Source organism: Lissotriton helveticus, chromosome 7 (genome assembly GCF_964261635.1).
Source record: "Lissotriton helveticus chromosome 7, aLisHel1.1, whole genome shotgun sequence".
Classification (NCBI taxonomy): Eukaryota; Metazoa; Chordata; class Amphibia; order Caudata; family Salamandridae; genus Lissotriton; species Lissotriton helveticus.
In genome coordinates, this window is record NC_136068.1 from 746369372 (window position 1) to 746389489 (window position 20118).

General features: G+C 44.3%; 1 protein-coding gene across 4 annotated transcripts in view; it reads left to right on the top strand.

Annotated features, from left to right (window-relative positions):
- Nucleotides 1–9697, top strand: part of SEPTIN8 (septin 8) — a 377700-nt gene extending 368003 nt beyond the window's left edge. For all 4 annotated transcript variants that reach the window (XM_078653090.1, XM_078653091.1, XM_078653093.1 and 1 more), the window contains exon 10: nt 5678–9697. In XM_078653090.1, coding sequence (XP_078509216.1) covers nt 5678–5681 — 4 coding nt within the window. In that variant the 3' untranslated portion in view covers nt 5682–9697. The remainder of the gene's footprint in view (nt 1–5677) is intronic.
- The last annotated feature ends 10421 nt before the right edge of the window (nt 9698–20118 follow it).

Sequence of the window (20118 nt, forward strand, 5' to 3'; positions counted from 1 at the left end):
TGGTTAAAATTAATGTCCTACTGCGGGCCCTATATTTTTCCCAAACCCTCACCTTATTGCCCCATCGAATACGCTCTTAAACATACAAAAGGAGATGGAGCGTTACATTTGGGGTTCGGTCTCCCCCCAGGTTGCAGTAGTCTCTGTTGCAACGCCCTAAATAGGAAGGTGGCCTTGCGTTGCTGAACATCACTCGATACTTTCAAGCCTCGCTGTTGTGCTGTCTCCTGGAATGGAACTGTCTAATGTCGGAGAAACACCGGGTATTTATGGACCAGATGGTGGTTGGCCATTACATCTGGAGGTAAGCTTGGCTACCTAGACCGTCCCATTCCTGGGGACTACACTCTTCGCCGGTCACGCGACCCACCGTGTTAGTATGGGATAGAGTGTCCAAACGGGCAAACCTCACAACATTCTCTTCGCCTATGTCCCCCATTTTTTTGAATCCCGAATTCCCACCCGGTACGGATAATGGGGTGGGTTCACGGTGGTTAGCGGGCAGCTGCAATCGTTTGGGACATTTATTTGACCTCCAGGGGAATATCCCCTTTGAGCAACTTCGGGCAGATTACGGCTTCACCGATTCAGACCACTAACTTCATGTGCAAATGCTGCACTGGGTGTCTGGGTCTCTAGTACGTCCTTTGGTCAGCAGGCCAATGCTCCTATTTGAAAAGTGGATTGTTCTTAAAAAAGATGATCGTAAACTCATCTCGGAAATCTACATGTTTCTCTCCTGGAGCACAATTGGGGCTCGGACGGCCGGACAGAGGCGGTGGGAGGCGGAACTCTGTCGAACCCTGTCGGACAAGGAATGGGAGGATATTTTTTTATAGGACCCATCCCACTGCACACTCAATTGGCCACACCGAAACTGCATTTAAAATTATATCTTACTGGTACTACACCCTGGCTCGTTTAACTAAATATAACTCACAGTGCGATGGTCTCTGCTGGCGAGGCTGTGGGAGTCCGGGTACCCTCATTCATTTGCTGTGGAACTGCCGAGGCTCACAAGATATTGGGACAATATCCTCAATGAAATCGATCAAGCTTTTGACACTACCATCCCCAGGTTCCCTGTATACACTATCTTAGGATTGCCCAATGCCCTGACTTTCCACTTGCGCTCTACCAAGGACAGACAGATCCCCCTGGCGTTGAATGCCGCACATCGGGTATTTTGATCTGGTTGGAAATTGGAGAGGATTCTGGATCACACGCAAAGGCTTCACCAGCTGTGGTCCCTTTTGGGCATGGAAAGACTCTCCATGGTTATCCTAGGGGATGAATCCGAATAAGCTAAGATATGGGCCTATCCTCTGAGTTTCGGGAATTGACATTCCCTGCTTACTTAGGGATACCTAAATGCTTCTGAAGGGTTCTTAAGTCCAAGCACTGTTGGTAACTATCACACCGGACCACATCTATTCGCATAAGTGCACTTACTGGCTCACCTGGAGAGGGTTGGGGAGGGGGTGGTGGGAAGGTCTCGGGTCTTCTAATTGTAGTTCTGTTAATGTTTCTCTTTTTGTGGTTCTTAATTTTCTTAAAAGGCAGCCTTTAATGCCCCAGACTAGCTAGAACAAGTCTTTGGCTTATCGGGCACTTGCATTCTCAACATGCTGCTGACCCATTCCAATGTTCAACCTCTATGGATCCTGGATCACTTAATGTTTTTTCTTGTTGGATGCGGCCGGCCCATGATGGGTTGTAGGCGGCATGCTGTGTATCTATACGGATAGCTTGTAATTCATTGGCTCTTATCGGCCTTCATGACTTTTATGCAGCCGGCCCGTTGGGTTGTAGGCAACGATACATTGTATTGTTATGCTATGAGTTCTGCTAATAAAACCGATTTTATTCTAAAATGTTACAAAGACCTTGTGGATGTCACATTGAGAATAAAGCATTTTGCCATCAGGATAGTGGAGTGTCTTTACTTGAGGCTATCTGTACTCTCTGTTAAACAACCAGGCCAGAAGGCGGCTGGATTTATCACCCTGTAAATGTGTTCTGGTTATGTAAGCTGATTAATCTAAGCAAAGCAGGTCTTCCACCAACCTGGCCTCCTTTTTGCACAACTAAAACAGTCAAGATTTGAGAGTCAGGGCCCCTATTATAGAAATAGCACACTTTTTTCCAGTTTGCACCATGGTGCAGCTTTAAGCAGGTGCGCTGGGTGCAAACAGGAATAGTACACCCTATCATGTAGAATGCGCTGCCCTCGGGGCAGCTGCGAACTCGCGTTGGCCTCGGGGCAGCGCATTCAAGAGAAATATGGAGCAGCTGTTAAAATGCTGCTACGAATTTCTCTGTGCAGGCGGCAACCTGCCTGCACTTTTAAAAGGGATTTGAGATCCCCTTGCAGGCGGGTGCATTGAGTGACTGCACCCGACTGCATGGGGATGTCTGGGGAGGTCCATAGACCCCCTTCGCTCATCCAGATGGCTGCCATCAGGGGCCATCCAGATAGAGCGCCACCTTTCAGGGGGCGCACTGTCAGGACGTCTCCTGACCGCTTCTTTGCCTGTGTGCCCTAGTCTATAAAACTGCACGGGCGCTGAGGCTAAGGGATTCCGTCCTTTGCATGGGGAAACGTCCTGAAAAGAAAATGGCCTTTTGATCCACAATAAGTTCGAGTTTTGCGGTGGAAGAGGAAAACAAATCTGTTTCCCATCTTTTTAAGCTTTTGTTTTACTCCCAGAAAAGAGGCCCTTTGGTGCAGAGTGTAAACTGGGAAGAGTTTGGAGGAGCCTCTGGATGGTGGCAGTGCACTGGTAACCGGTAGACTTTCTCTATAAAAAAGTATGATGTGAAATCTTGCTGGGGGAGCAGTTCCTCGAGCCACAATTCCAGAAAATCCACAAGACTGTGTCCTTCACAGCCTTCTGGGAGATCTACCACGTGTGCAATTGTTGCTGCGGCTTGAGCGGCCCTGCAGGAATCGAAATCTCTCAATTAAATCCCAGAGTTGTTGTTGGAGATCAGCTGTTTTGGCTGCAAGTCAGCAAGTGTTTTTTCTGACAGAGTGACCCGGTCAGTTAATTTCAAATGGTCATATCACAGCAGATTTACATCAGTCAATAATGCGTCCACTTTAGCCCTCAGAGAGATTTGAGATGTCTTAATTGCATTTAGGATAGCTTTGAGTTTATCCAGGTCTGATGAGGAGACCCTGGGCAAGGTGATCAATTTCGATGAACAGGGAGATTGGTTTGCAGTTTTAAGGGTTTTGGTGCATCCTCTTGTGAGAAGTTGGCTTTGAAAGTGGTGAAGCGGGGGTATACAGGTCAGCATAAAGGCCAATGCTTATGTGATCTGCCCTGTGGCAGCGTATAGCGAGCTGCCTAGGAACCACGAGTCACATGTTATTCACTGCCTAACATAGGGGTCTTGAGTCCAGGGCAGTTTAGATTTCACCAAGCATTACTCTGGCCCCCCGGTTCAGGGAGATAATTCAGACTCAGATGGGGCCCCGAGAGCAAGGCTAGACTCTGTTGCTTGCAGGAGTTGCTGCTGTGCCCGTGCTGCTCCGTGGCTAAAGGTCTCTCAGATGGGCCTCCAGGGTCCCCAATGTTTCTCTATAAAGCTGATAAATCCCATGGTGCAGAACCTCGAACCCCTCAAGGCCAGGGTTCCTTTGGAGAAAGAGGGAAGGGGAGTCCCCTCAGGTCTAAGGCGGGCCTTGGTCAGTCAAAAAAAAAAGAGTGGGGGCCGCACAAGTCCTCTTCGGGCCCTACCAGTAGCCCTCCAGCATGGTGGAGAGCACCAGTAGTGGTTGTGGTCCTGGTCTCAACCTGACAGCCTTTTTTCATGCGTGGCGGAGACCCATAGGGCCCCCAGTAGAGTGTCTATTGTGCAGAACTATCAGTGGGAAAGGAGAAGGCGAACCGATCTCCCATGGGCTCCGGTCTGCAGTTCAGTGATTTGGGCAGGGCCGCGCCAATTCCATCAAGATGACCCAAGTCAGAGGCTGGTGTCTGGGATCTACCACCCTCTGTCTGATGTGAGACCTGCAGTTGGGCCTCCAGTAGATGTCCCCACCTACCTGCCCAGTTGATGCGGCCCCCTTTTTGCAGATGTGAGGAAAAGTTGTTCAGAAGAAGCACGGCCGGCCCGCGCCCGTTGCAGTTTCATCCCCTGTTGGATCAGAGCGGCATCCTCCTTTCACATAGGGCTCCTCTACTCCCGCCACGCTGTGACTAACGCAAAAGTCACCCGATGCCAGATAAATTAGGCGGATTCGAGAGCAATGGGCTGAGAGATCTCGCCTCACATGTCTGTCATTGTGGCCAGCCACGCCATGTCCACTTCTTGTCTTTTTCCTTCATCAGTGTTTCAGTGATTATCTGCCACCGTTTTCTGAAATGAGGTATTAACTGTGGAATAATTGTAACTCTTATTGGCCAGAATATAGGTAAAGTTCAGTTTCCAAATTTGTTTTAGGGGCTTGTTTTATTGTTTCATTCAAGGTTACAGCCTTTTATGCACAAGAACTGTGCTTAATGCAGTTGCTGATATTTTTTTATATACATTTATGGATCCAGCCCCCACAGGGAACCCTCCACCTTCATGTCAGAAAGGCAAAAGTAACATTGCACATGTTCAAATAAGAGGTTGAGAGTACAATGGCTCAAAATCAACTTTAACAAAATGTGACACCTGCATGTTGTTTGAGGGCTCATCTATTAAAAGTAGTGATTCATATATAATTTGTATGATTATTTTTTCAGATTTTTATCCGGATAACTACAGATATATTCAATTATACTTTGCTTCATTTTTTCATATATTGTTTTGTCATTCTATTCTTTAATGCAACACAGTATATCCTGAAACAAATTTGTCTTTAATCACGTTCTTTTCTCACTCAAATAATTTCCACAGCAATGCATCTGCAATGCGAATTAGATAAGTTTTGTTTTGATTGGACTGAATGACACTTTTATCAGTTATGAGTAACTTCTATCAGATATGTCAGTTGGGTACCAAGTTGTCAGTCACAGCATGACAATTGATATAATACAACAGCACTGGAAATGGGTGTCCCCTAGAAGGACTGGAGCAGCTCTGTGAGGCTGAAGCACACAATTTATCAGTCCGCATTACATAGTCTAAAGATCGGTGACTTAAAAGGTGGCACTCAGTTGTTATGTGCATTAGAAGCACCATTTTGAATTAAGAGGTCTACTTTGTTATTGCAATGCCATTTCTCTGGAGCAAACTGTAGTTAGTGTGCCTTGAGAGTGCTTATTTTATTACTTGAAGAAGGTCACTTTATTTCAGTCTTAAATTTTGACTAGAGCTCGATATAAGAAGACTGCAGGTATTTATTTGTTCATAAATGCCATCTTTATTCCATAAAATAACCTTAACCCTACATTTTATTTAGCTGTGTCCTGACCCAATTCCACCTAATTTTCAAAGTCTCTTTCAGCAAAGAATCCAACAGTGAGAATGATAATATAGACACCAAGTCACCTCTTGTGTCTTGACACATGTCAAAATGAATAACGTATGTTAGGCCAGGGTATGCTTTGTTGCGGCCTCTTTCATTTCATTTGTTAGATATCAGTGTGCTGTGAAGCATTTTTCAATCTTAATTTTCTTTTTTGTTTTGCTGGTTTTCATTCCATAATTTTAATCTTTATTTCTATGTTTTATTTTTCAGTTAAATCATGCAGAGTAACATGCCAAGAGTGGACTTTGTGCTTTCATGTCTTTATTTGCATGAATTATCGTCATCTTGAGATCCTTCTGTCATAATATTCTGTGAGCGGACCAAAGCAAAGAAAAAATAAGGATTCCTCAGTGTTTACAATGTAACATTGTTCTATTTTATTCCACACAGGGAACCGGTTTTATTTTTAACCAGTGCCTGGCTGGTTACACTTTTTAAGGTTCTATGCAAAGATGTATACATATATGTATATGTGTGCATATGTACGTATGTGTATGTAAGTATTGTGAGCATATTTTAAACACATCCACATAACTAGGTAGATTTCAGTTTTAACTTTATAAATACCATGTGTTTTTACTGAAAAAAACCAGAATATTGACAATCTCCCTCACCCTTTTTACCATGGTATTGATTTTAAACAGTGTCTTCTGATAAATATAATCATCAATATCCTTATGTACAGAAGGCACATAAAATCTAAAGGGCATCAGGTCATTGCTTTGTACTTTTTTTTTCATTTCTTAATTTATATTTACCTTTTTCTTGTAACATCCATAGTAAATCATCAAAAATGAGGTGATTTATACACAAGTGCATTCCAACTAGATAGTCCCAGTAGTCCCTTTCTATGGCCATGATGACTGTGTTGGAAGCTGGTCATGAAGAAGCTTGAGGTCTTGTCTCCTTTACTTCTTTTCTCCCCTAACCAAAATGGCTGATCAGTCAGGCATTGGAGTCATGAGCCTAAAAGTTCGATTGACTGAGTGGCAGTTCTCACTCCTGGTGTTAGGCACTTAATGTATTCATCCTAAATTAGATTAACAAATCACCCTGCCTTTCATGTACAGGACTGTAAATGCCCCTTTCCTCCTGTATACCTTACTCTATACTCTTGTGTGTCCTAATCTAAATATTCACCCTGATATGTCTGATATGATCACATATTTGCCAAAAAAAGGCATTCCCTTGTCCCATCTATTCTATTTCTGATGTTTCTTTTATCTCCTGCTAGGATTTCACCATTTTGATCACATGCTACACTGCTGGGTCACATTTGTGTATCATTTGTTCGATGGATCAATTTCACTCTTAATAGTTTAACATCAGGTATCTCGCGGCCAGATCATCGCGACAGATGTGTGTTGCAATCTGTCAATCTAACCTTGCATCGATTAGCCAGTCCATGTTCTTGTTTTGCAACTAAGGGATGCTGTGAAGTGTGTCTGCAGTATTCCTGCACGTGTTTCCTTATAGTGAAACATCTTTTGATTGCCGCTGCGGATATGCCATAACTTGGGCTGGAGTACTTTCTCTATACTTTTTAAAAAAAATATAATTAAACCTTCACAATATTGTCTTGTAAACACCCTTATTTCACTAGGGTATCTTTTAATATCACATTGTAAAACTCACCCACCCAGAACCTTTGAAAAAACTGTTGAGAAGCTTTATGTGAATAATGTAAACTTTATTGCACACTTTAAATTGTTTAACTTAAGGTGGCACATTTTTGTAAGCTCTTCAAGTCACACTCCAGTTGCATACGTCTTGTTATTTTAAGCTGAATTTTTATGAACCTTTTCAGTGTCATATAAAGTATATATTAATAGTAGGGTTATGAAGCCCTTTGCGACAATGTTTTGAATTTCTTTACAGCTAAAATAGACATTTGTGTATAATCATGGAACTGCACACTAGAGAATTTCCTGTTGCAACTTGCATGTTTATTTTCCAAAGTGCTCTTTAGTGAATTCATGTATTTTTCAGTTATGCAATCCCAGTTAGATATGTTATTGTACTCATAGCACTTAAAGGAAAAATATATTGGAAATCTGAAGAGACAAATGTTCAGTATCCATCCGGATCTAATGGATCTGCCTCAGTTCATAGGTAATAATGGAGACTTTCACCCCTAACACTGTTTCAAATATCATGGACCCAACAGCGTTTGATTAGAAGACTGCATTACTACTAATGTAGATGTGTGAAAACATTTTGTTCTAAATAGAATAACTACATCTTATACCATGAAAAACAGCATTCTTCACCAATGATTTTGTTTCTAGCCTCTCAAGTTAACTTGTGAATATCATTTGATCATATGGTTGCACATTTAAATTTGAAGAAACATATGTTTCTTATGAAAAAGTATTATCTTTAATTTGAAAACATATTTTCTCATCTATATGAAGGCGAGTTAATAACAGTCTGATACGTTTAGATATCATGAGACCTTCAGTTTTACTGTCCAACTTTAAATCTGAAACCAAAGAATTCTCAGAAAACATTAGTGATGTTAATTTGATGTTTTTTCATTACTTTGATAAAACTATATAATATCGAAGGCAAACAGATTTGATCAAAGTGATACTACTTTTTATACGCTAGGACAGACTAAATCAGACTTTTAAACAACAAAACATGTAGTATGAAGATCGATTACACAATTGAGAGGATGATGCATTTGTTTAATGGATAAGTCACATACACAACTATCTAAAGAATTATTTTCAGTTCTGCATAATACCTCTGGTTGTCCATGAGCATAATTACTAAATACTGTGGTAGACATAAGATGTGTTTTCAAACGTGACTCGATGGAGGCTAGTGGCTGCACTTGGGTGAGTTCTTCTTTGAGGGTCAAGTGCTGGCTTTATATTACCACCAGAATTCGGTAAATCCGGGTGCATTTTTAGGATCTGTTCCCTGGGCTTCTCTTACTCACAGTACTACTTCAAATTCGCCCTGTATGCAGTAAGGCAGCCTACTTGTTGTGGATCATTGATTGTACTGTTTAATGGTTGGTATCAGAGTCTTTGTCTTACATGTATAGTGAATAGGCATCCATTTTTAATTGAACCAGGATTCAGTTCAGTTAAAAAGTTTTTTTATTTAGACCTTGGTCTATAAACATTACTAGGATTCTTGCAAACAATATGTGATGCTATACTTTAGGATTGAAATTACACCTGTTTGGCTAGTTGACTTTTTAACATAAAGACAATAGCCTATATTACCTAAAGATTGTTTGGACATGAGGAAATGTATGCACACAAAGATTGAAGTTTACTTGTGACTTTGTTTAAAACAGGATGTCAGTTTCCTTTTTTATTGTCTTGAAGTGACTAGCATAGTTGATACCATCTATTAATATAGTGTTAGACTACACATTTTAAGGCTGGGCTTCTCAAAATTTAACTACATGGTAAAAGGGGAATGTTTAAATATATAAATGGATTGTTTTTTAGAGACTCAACATTTTGTTAGGGATGTGCATAAAGGTGGTCTTTTACTTTTTCCTAACTTAATTATATTGTTTTGCTTAAACCAAAGACTGATACATTTGTGCAACTATAACTTGTACTTTCATTGAAGAAATAAGACAAAAAGGCACATTGAGAGAAACATTTGCTCACGTCTTTTGCGGACAAAGATAGATTACTGCAGATCCAAAATTGGATGAATGTACTTTATTTTTATTGTGGACCTAAGATATATTTTTCCAAAGCCAAAGAGGGTTGAGTGTTTTTCAGTGTCATATTTTTCATACGGCAGGTCAGTTGTCCTGACCAGAAAACAACCTACATACTAGCAGAAATCCACAACTTTAATCCAGAGTTACATTTCAACATTTATGTTGGTTCGCTTTGTTAAATTAAATGATACATATTGATAGATGAATTGTGCTGTCAGTTAATTGATGAAATGTGTACACTGTAAACCTATTTGGAGGGAGTTAAGAATATATTTCCTCCTGCAGTTTCCAGTGCACTGTGAGAAATAAGAGTGCGATGTGTACATGTATTCTTTTCACATTTATGTTATGTAGTGTATTACAATTTTTGTTTTCATCATTAATGTATTCATCATCAGGTTATGTTTGTACAAACTGAAACATGCTTTGGGTCATTTACTTTCTTGGGTACTATAGTTTGGGATCATCAGATTGTTTTTATTGTCCATAAATACTGACTCTACTTTATTTAACAATTAAAGGCATCAATTCCACCTCTTGCTTGGTGAGTATTCCATCTCGTGCTACTTTTTCCAGTCATTTCTCTTCCAAATATATAGAATGCATTCTTATCATTTAATCCACCCAGAGCAGAGTGAAAGGAAGAGTCATCACACAGCCTCCCTGTCAGTACAGTATATCATACACAATGCAACAACTTAATTTTTATACCAGACTGCTAGAGTTCCATAGGAACCAGGGTTTTCAGAAATCATGGTTCCTCTGGAACTCTAGCATTCACGTATAAAAATTAGGTTGTTGCATTGTGTGATATACTGAGTGCTTAAGACAACAGATGTCTTGATCCTGCAGGATGCTCTGTTCTCCAGTATACATGCCTTCTCATGAACATTTTGTTCACATCAAGGGAAAGTGTAATTCTCCTATTTGTGATGTTTCTTATAGTGAAAACACATTATATCCAGTCTTGGATCATCAAATCATAGTTCATTCAATTGTGCACCCCAAAATGCATTGCATATAACTGAGCAAGTCCTTTAGTGGGAAGTTCTTTAGTGGGAAATATGGACTTCTCTTGTTTCTGCCTCATACCAGTGCCAGTTCCAAATCTATACCTGTATCCTACATCACGAAGGATGGAGGAATCAGAGACAACTCTTTAACAGAATGTGGTTAACGCTCCAACCAAATTGTGAGAAAACAGAAAGTTTTACCAGTCCTTGTGTATATATACTACAGGGAAGAATGATCTTTTTTTATGGTTATGCCCCAGAGGCAGTGCATCTACTCTACATAAAAGACAAAAAGAGGATGCAAACTTCCCCTTGAATAAGATGCAATAATTCTTCATCAGACTTCTGTTCACCAAGACATGATCCCACATTTATTGTGGATGTCTTTGAGCTCTTATTGAACTTTTTTTTTTTTTATGAGAGTACAATGGTTGAATGTAGTAATCAGAAAGCAGATATCTGACTTTTGGAAAATATATATTGGGAGGTAATATGAGCTTTGTCACCTCCCTACTTAGTGTTAAAAAATTAGGGGGTCATTGCAACCCTTTATTTCATAGCATTGGTCGACATGTTTCTGCCCCTCGCAAACTTGTACGGTTCCTTTATCAGAAACTTGCTGTTCTGTTCTCATTAAAAAAACATACTATTAAAAGCCTAAGAAAATTCTGCCATAGATGCGGATCATTCCTTTGGTGAGGAGCAGACCTATGATAAAGTATATGCCACCCTGTGTGGATTAAGGTTTGTATCCTACAGTGGATCTATTGTCATGTCCTTTGGAACTCATCACTCGAAAGACAACATTTTCACTTTGTAGTCTATGATGTATTACAACATTGGAATATTGGGAGCTCTATTGAAAACAGTGGTGTGCTCCTGGGCTTCTAATGGCCGGTAGAAGCACGGAGGTCCAACATTCCAAAGTTGTTGTTCACAACTATTGATGCAAACAAAGGCCCACATGCCCCACGGGCTCCGTGAGGCGTTTTTATTTTTTGTTAGAACATTCTGCCCTCTAGTGTTGGAATGTTTTAATAACCTTGTCGCCCTCCTTAGCGGGGCTATACCGACATTAAAGTCTTGCTCCCCTGTTAAATGCTGTAAAGGGCCTTTAATGGCTGGTATAGCTTGCTATGGCGGGCTATTTTATTTATTTATTTATTTTATTTTGAAAGTTTTATATAGCGCGAACAAGATCTTTGCAGATAACGGAGCGCTTTACAAAGGCAAGGGGTAAGTGAGTGGAAGGGTAGGTAAACGAGGGAGCATAGTAGGAAGGTAGGTCATCAAATCAAAGTAAATAGTACAAATAATACAAATAGTACAAATATGAGGGAGCATGGGCATAGTAGGAAGGTAGGTCATCAAATCAATGTAAATAGTACAAATATTACAAATAGTACAAATATGAGGGAGCATGGACAATCAGGTAGTTCAATAATACAAGTAAAACATATGTGCATAGGAATCAGACAGGTAATACTGATCGACGCAAAGTAAATCAAAAGTAGTAGTTCAAGTGTATTTAGCCATGAGGATAGCTTTAACTTCTTTCTTAAAAAGAAGAGTGGAGGAGATGAGTCTGGTTTCAGGAGGGAGTGAGTTCCAGATCCTGGGCGCCATTCCTGAGAAGGAGCGTTTGTAAGTTTTTTCCTTCCGGAATCTTCGAGGCTTCAGCAGAAGATTGTTTGTACTTCTGGTGGTTCTGGACCCGCCGGAAATTGTCAACTTCTGCGTGAGGTAGCCGGGTGATTTCAGGTGTATAGCCTTGTGCGTCATGCAGGCAATTTTCAGCTGTATTCTGGCTTCAAAAGGCAGCCAGTTCAAGGATTTAAAGTCAGGGGAGATATGTGAATGTTTTTTAGATCCAGTGATGAGTCTTGCTGCCGCGTTTAGTGAAGCTCTTAGGGGTGCAGTTGTAGTTAGGGGGAGGCCGCAGAGAGCCACGCTGCCGTAGTCTATGCGAGGGATGACTAGTGCTTGTACTGCAGTTTGGAAGTCTTTGGCTGGGAGGAAGGGTTTAAGTTTCCTCAAGGCATTTATTTGGAAGTTCGCCCCCTTAGTTGCCTTGCTGATATGCTGCTGCATGTTGAGGTTGGTGTCAAGTGTTATGCCTAAAGATTTTGCTGAATCCACGATGGTCGGTTGGACATTGAGTGCTGTTAGGTGCTTAAGCCATGTTTGTGTGGTAGATATTTTCACGGGAGGTGAGATCAGGAGGAACTCAGTTTTCATAGCATTGAGTTTGAGGTGGTTATCGGCCAGCCAAGATTGGGTGCTTCCGATCGTTGAGTTCAGACGCATAATGTCTTTGGGGGATTGTAGCTTGAGATATAGTTGAGTGTCATCGGCGTACATGTGAAAGTGTACATTGGATGCTTGTAGCAGGGTGGTGAGAGGTTCCATAACTAGAGGAGAGGAGAGGGAGAGGAGTTAGCCTAACGGCTAGGGCGCTCGACCTCGGACCTGGGGATCTGGGTTCGAGTCTCGGTAACGACGCCAAAACCTCCTGTGAATCTGGGCAAATCACTTAATCTCCCCGTGCCTAAAATGAAAGTAACTGGAAACGTAAAAATGTAACGTAACTGGAAAAATATGTGAAGCGCTCTGATACCTGATTCGGTTCGGGTCTAGTTCGCGCTATATAAAACTCTGCAAAAAAAAAAAACTAGGTTGAATAAAGTAGGGGATAGGCATGAACCTTGGGGGACACCTAACGAAACAGGTACTGGAGAGGACATCAAATTTTTGCTCTTGAATTTTTGAGACCGGTTGTGTAGAAAGGAAGTGAACCACTGAAGAACAGTCCCAGAGAGACCCATTCTTGTGTTTGAGTTCGAGTAAGTTCTCATGTTTCACAGTGTCGAATGCTGAAGAGAGGTCAAGAAGGATGAGGAGGCAGGTATCATTTTGATCTAAAATTTGGAGGGCGTCGTCAATTATGTGAGTCATAGCGGTTTCAGTGCTGTGCCCTGCTCGGAAGCCTGATTGATGAGGGTTGAGGAGATCAAACTGTTCTATGTGCTTTGTCAGTTGTAGTTGAACGCATTTTTCCAACAGTTTGGCGAGAGTGGGAATGTTGGTAATCGGACGGTAGTTGTTTAGATCAGAGGGGTCGGCTGTTGGTTTCTTCAGTAAAGGTGTAACTTGTCCAACTTTGAGGGAGTCAGGGATGGTTCCTTGTTGAAGTGAGCTATTGATAATTTTAGTCCAGAGTGGGAGGAGCAAAGGGGTGAAGTCTTTTACGGCGTTAGCAGGAAGAGGGTCAGTGAGGTGATTGGATGGTTTCAGGGTGCTGAGTATTCTGTCAATTTCTTCTTCAGAGTAGGTGCCAAAGGATGACCACGTCGCATTGTTTTTTAGTTCATTGGGTGTTATGCAGTGGGGTTTTGAGTAAAGGCTTGCGTCAATGAGGAGATCGCTCCTTATGTTGTCAGTTTTTTGGTTAAAGAAAGCAGAGAAATCTTCACAGGAAGGAGCAATGCCCATAATGTCAACAGCTAGGGGTTGTTCCTTAGATTGTGATCGGATTAGCTCGAACGGTTTACTTGGACGGTTTTTTGCTTGGTCGAGCTGGAGTCTGAAGAACTCTGATTTTGAGCGTTTTATTTTCCTGAAGTATGCGTTTCTCTTTTTCCTCAGAATTTTTAGGTGCAGTGCCGAGGGAACAGATCTCCAGGTGCGCTCTGCCAATCGCATAGCCTGTCTGTCTTCATTGAGACTCCCGTTGTACCAGGGGTTGGATATCTTGGTGGAGACTCTTTTCAGTTGCATCGGTGCAGCCTCATTGATTATTGAGGCCATGGTGTTGAGATAGTGGTCAGTTAAATACTGAACGTCGGTAGGGGGGAGTAGGAGATTGCAGCTGTTAAGGGGTAAAGAGTTTGGATTGAGTTTCCTCAGGTCTCTTTTCCAAACTTTGGGCTTGGAGGATTGGACCGGGATACGTTTAACTTTTTCCTTGATGAAGAATGTGACAATATGGTGGTCTGACCAGTCACAGGGTTGGATTGAATCAAGTTGAATAGTGTCTAATAATTCTAGATTTGAACATTGGAATGTTGAGAGCTCCATTGAAGACAATGGAGTAGATCCAGGCTTATGATGGTTGGTATAAGCTCGGAGTGCCAACATTCAAATGTTTGCCTTCATGTTTCTCCCTTTTTAATTTGAAATATTTTACCACTAATGGGTGGAATGTTCTAATAGGCGTATAGCCCTTCTGCATCGGGCTATTCCGGTTGTTAAATGCGCTCTCCATCAATATAGGTATGGCTCTGATTCAGTGACTTTAACAACCACTATACCACTTGGCAGCAGGTTACAAGGCTATAGTGTATTGTGGTGCTGTTAGAGAGGGTTGTGAGAACTGACCAAGAGTTGGGATTACACTTTTGATGTTGGCATGTTTGTTCCTATTTCGCTGTCAAATAGATTTCTAGACAACTGGCTTGGGCTTTGTCTCGGAGGAACATCTCTTTTGAAATATCAGTTAGTGCTCTGGGTGTGGCTATGAAGAAATTCCATCAAACGTTTAGGAAAAAGGAGCACATAATGAGAAATCTGGGATTAATTACTCTATGGTACTAGATTCTTTTACAGTCATCCATTACATTTGGCTGAAAAAGTACATTTATTTCCTAATGATCTAAACTGTACTTTGAGGCTGTAATATTATAATGTGAGAGGTCTTCTCTATTGCATACCCAGAATAATTTATCAAATGCATGTTGCAAGATGATAGTTTTAGCTTGTATGAATCTAGTATGTGAAAGTTTAATACACTACTTAAAAACTGCTCCAGTCATTCATTCCCTCATTTCCTTTCATGTTGTTGTGATTGATACTTCATTAAATGTTTTAATAATTGGCCATTCTAATTTTTCTTTTATTAAAATCTCAAATTTATTTAACATAATTGTGTTTTTGTTTCACTCATTCACCTTCTGTATACGTATGTTCGAGGCATGTGGGCTGCTAAATTCATATCTATAGCATAGAACGCCGCCTAGTGTTGGGTCCGGATGATTGCACATTGTTGTCCTGGAAGAGTCTTCGAAGTATCACGAGATAGGTGGCTCCTCCCCTGGACTACAGTGCGCATGGGCATCGACTCCATCCCCAGATTGTTTTTTTCCGCCATTGGGTTCGGATGTGATTTCGACGTCTCCTGTTCGGAATCGTTGCAGAACTTTTTCAAGGCCAATAGGCCTTCCTTGTACCGTCGGTATTGTTCGCGTTCGGTCCCGTATACATTCCAACTCGTAGAGTCGGATATCCGGGGAGTCGTGTGACTCTTCGGTGATCGAGGCCCAGTCGACGCAGCAAGACTTCGACGGCATGGAGCGGAGTCCTTTCAAGAACTGTCCCGTGTGTGGATCCAAGTACCCACACATTGACGTCCATCCTGTGTGCAACAAGTGCCTGTCGCCGGACCACGACGAGGCCAACTGTATGGCCTGTTCAAGATTTCGATCGAAGAAGACGATCAAGCTTCGGCGCGTAGCGCGCCTCGAGGCCCAGCGATCGGCACCGGTGGACATCTTCGACGACCCCGACGCAGACGAGCAAGAGCTTCAACTGCAGATTTCACCTACACCGGTGGAGGTCGAGTCCGACTACGAAGCGGACGTCGAAGGCCAAGACCTAGAGGAAATCGTCGATGAGGTACGGGACGTCGAAGAAGCATATGGGGCCATGGAAGATAGCTCGGAGGAAGAGCTATGCCCCGTTCGTACTCTTACAAAGGCTCAGGTCGCGGGATCGCCACACGGCCTTACCCAAGACCTTACACCTCGATCCACGGCCCGCCTTCCGGCCCGGCTACCGACACCTCAGCGGAGCCGCCATTATCGAAATCGAAACTGATACTGAAACCCTCGGTGTCGACGATAACTAAGATGGCCGAGGCGCCATCGAAACCGAAGACGTCTGCTCCACCATCGACGCCGTCGTCTTCGGAGGCCTCGAAGCCAAAGAAAGCTGTCGACCAGGCAAAGGTGCCGAAGGTGGTCAAGGAACCAAGCTCGAAGAAGGCCGTCGAGCCGGTGTCCGGCAAGGCGGTCGAGCCAAAATCCAAGAAGGCTGTTGAGCCTACATCGGGAAAGTCTGTCGAGCCAAAGGGCAAAGGGCCCGTCGAGACAGTCAGCCAAGGGCGCCGAGCCGAAGTCTGGGGTCCCGACGCCAAAAGCAAAGGCTGCCGATCCGAAGCCGTCTGGGTCGACGTCTGCGGCCGTGGACAGTGATCGAAGCGCACCGGTCAAGGGTGCTCCTGCGCCTCGCACAGACAAACAGAAGTCATCGACGCTCGGGTCTTCCCCTGGGGCGGACCGAGGGCATCGGTCGGGTCGACGAAACCATCCACTTCCTTTACGAAGCAGGTCTCGGACTCCCTCAAGCGAATTAAGGACAAGGCAATGGCATCGGAACCGAAGACTCCTTCCGCACCGAAGCCGGCTGACCCACCAAAAAAGACCTCGACGCCGATCCTCTACACGTTACCGCCTAAGGTGGCGCCGAAGGCCTTTGCACCACGGTCGGTGCCCAGGGACACTGTGTCGAAGTCAACTCACCCGGCTGGGAGTTTAAGTCATCGACAACCTTTAATAGAAGAGCGGTCGGAGCATTTCATCGATGCCGACACCGGGAAGCTCACGCTTTACAAGAGGAAAATAACATCACAGCCTTTGGAGTCGTTTACAATTCCTCTAAAACGCTAGAAGCCTGCACCAGAAACACCAGTACTGGTTGAACAGATTCTTCCACAGCCTAGGAGGAGTGCAACACCTTCACCCACTTACTCTGATGGAGATGAAGGGGAGCAGGATGAGGAGTACAACTTTCCTGCAAACATAGAGCCTGATGAGCAACAAGACTCATGGATGGACACAGGTGATCAAGGGCACCAGCAAACAGTCCATGATCCTCAGATTTATAACGTAAAGACGTCTCCCACTGAAGATTCTGCGGCATTTAATGCCTTGATTGAAAGGGCAGCTACAAATCATAAAGTGGAAATGCATGCTGGCCCTGTGGAGGTTGACTACCTTTTTGACACTTTCTCCACTGCTGAAAAAACAGTCAAGACTCTCCCAATGCTGAAAGGGGTCCTTAAGCATGCGGCAGACATTTTCAAAGAACCCACGAGATCAAGGGTTGTCAACCCTAGAATAGAGAAGAAATACAGACCGGCACCTGGCGATCCAACCTACATAAAGGGCCAGTTGCCTTTGGACTCTTTGGTGGTTTCTAATGCCCGCAAGAGGGCGAACTCCCAAACCACGGGTGAAGCTCCTCCCCCAGACAAAGAGTCGAAAGTGCCGGAGGCATCTGGGAAGAGAGTAGCAGCTCAGGCGGCCAACATATGGCGCATCTCAAACACGCAGGCTCTGTTGGCCAGATACGATAGGGCACACTATGACACCCTAGAGCAGCTATTGCAACACCTTGCAGGCCAGTTCAAGGAGGGAGCTGAAATGCTTATCCAGGAGGGAAAGCTTATCTCCAACGCTGCTATAAAGTGTGCGCTAGACGTTGCGGACACGCCAGCGAGAGCAATCAACACTAGTGTGATGTTGAGGCGTCCGGCATGGCTCCGCATCTCAGGGTTCAAGCCAGAGATACAAACTACTATCCTCAACCAGCCCGTTACCCAGATAGGTTATTTGGACCAGAGGTGGACGCCACCCTGGAAAAGATCAAGAAAGATACTGAGACTGCAAAGTCCATGGGTGCTCTCCAGTCACAACAATTTAGAGGAAACACTTTTCGTCGCTCAGGCAATCGAGGTGTTAGAAGAGGGCACATGTCGCAGCAGACGCCATTCAATAAAGGTGGTGCGCAATCCTCGTACCCCAAGCAGAGCAGAGGTGGATACAGAGGAAACAGTGCCAAGGGTAGAGGCAGAGGCAACAACAGATCCCGTTCCTCTGCCACCAACAAACAGGGACTCCCTGTCACTGCCCCCGACCGTCCAACACCTGTCGGGGGGAGACTCTAACAGTTCCTGCCAGTCTGGAAGTCCATCACCACAGACAGGTGGGTCAGACAACTTATCCAGTTCGGCTATTGTTTGGAGCTAACATCCACACCACCAAACATACCCCCAAGACAACGTCCTATGTCAGCAGAGCACTTGCACTTATTGTAGCAGGAGGTTCTGGTGATGCTGCAAAAAGGCGCAATAGAGCTCGTGCCAGTGGAGGAAGAAGGCACAGGGGTTTATTCCCTGTACTTCTTAATCCCAAAAAAGGACGGCTCACTCAGACCGATTCTGGACCTACTCCCCCTGAACCAGTACATTCTATCAGACACTTCCACATGTTGACACTGCAGCAGGTTCTTCCATTGTTAAAACAGGGAGACTTCCTCGCAACCTTGGACCTCAAAGATGCTTACTTTCACAAACCACTCCACCCATCCCACAGAAAATACCTCAGGTTCACCATCCAGAACCGGCATTACCAGTTCAAGGTCCTCCCCTTCGGAGTGACCACTGCTCCCAGAGTGTTCACGAAATGTCTGGCGACAGTAGCGGCGCACTTCAGGAGACAAAGCATACATGTCTACCCTTGTCTAGACGACTGGCTCGTTCAAGCCAAGTCAGCCCAGCAGTGCGCCGCAGACATGTCCCACACCATTCACCTCCTTCACAGTCTGGGATTTTCACTAAACTATCCAAAGTCGCACCTTCAGCCAGCCCATGTGCGCCAGTATTTGGGCGCGACAATAAATACTCTGGCTGCCACAGCTCAGCCAAACCCAGCGAGAATCAACAACATCCAGTCGCTAATCCAGAGGTTCAGACCGCAACACTCACTCCCAGCGAGAGTGTTCATGCAGTTGATAGGCATGATGGCCTCCTGCATCTTCATAGTCCCGCACGCACGGTTGCATATGCGTCCGCTCCAGGAATGCTTGGCACATCAGTGGACTCAGGCTCAAGGACAGTTAAAAGACCTAGTGTTGGTGACCGGTCGCGCATACAACTCTCTGCATTGGTGGAATCCACACAACCTTTGCAAGGGCCGACCGTTCCAAGAGCCTGTGCCACAGATTATCCTAACGACGGACGCATCTCTCCAGGGGTGGGGAGCTCATGTGCTCCACTACACGGTGCAGGGACTATGGACGGCGCGGCAAAAGAAGATGCACATCAACTACCTAGAACTGATGGCAATTTTCATGGCGCTAAAGTCCTTCAAAGTACATCTGTGCAACAAAGTCGTGTTGATCCGGACGGACAACATGACAGCCATGTACTACATCCAAAAGCAGGGAGGTACACACTCTCCACAGTTGTCTCATCTGGCTCAGAGCATGTGGAAGTGGGCCATTCAGAGGAACATCTTCCTCATGGCCGAACACCTCCCGGGCACGGACAATCAGATGGCGGATCTGCTCAGCAGGTACAGCCACCAGATGCACGAGTGGGAGTTACATCCATCAGTACTCCGCCCGTACTTCCAGCAGTGGGGTCATCCAGAGATAGACCTGTTTGCCACAAGGGAAAACGCAAAATGCCAAAGCTTTGCCGCCAGGTTCCCTCACCCACAGTCGCAAGGCAATGCGATATGGATGAACTGGTCAGGCAGATTTGCGTACGCTTTTCCCCCTCACCTCTCATTCCGCTGGTGGCAAGAAAGCTAAAGCAACACTCGATGACGCTCATCCTGGTTGCTCCGACGTGGGCACGCCAACCATGGTACACCACGTTTCTAGAACTCTCCGTGGTACCGCATCGAAGGCTACACCTCACACCCCGGCTCTTGACGCAGAACCATGGCGACATTCAGCATCCAGATCTGCAACAGCTCAATCTGGTGATCTGGCTCCTGAGGTCTTAGAGTTTGGCTACCTTAATTTGCCCCCTGAATGCATGGACATCATCCGGGAGGCAAGAAAGCCCACTACTAGAGCTTGCTATGCAGCCAAATGTA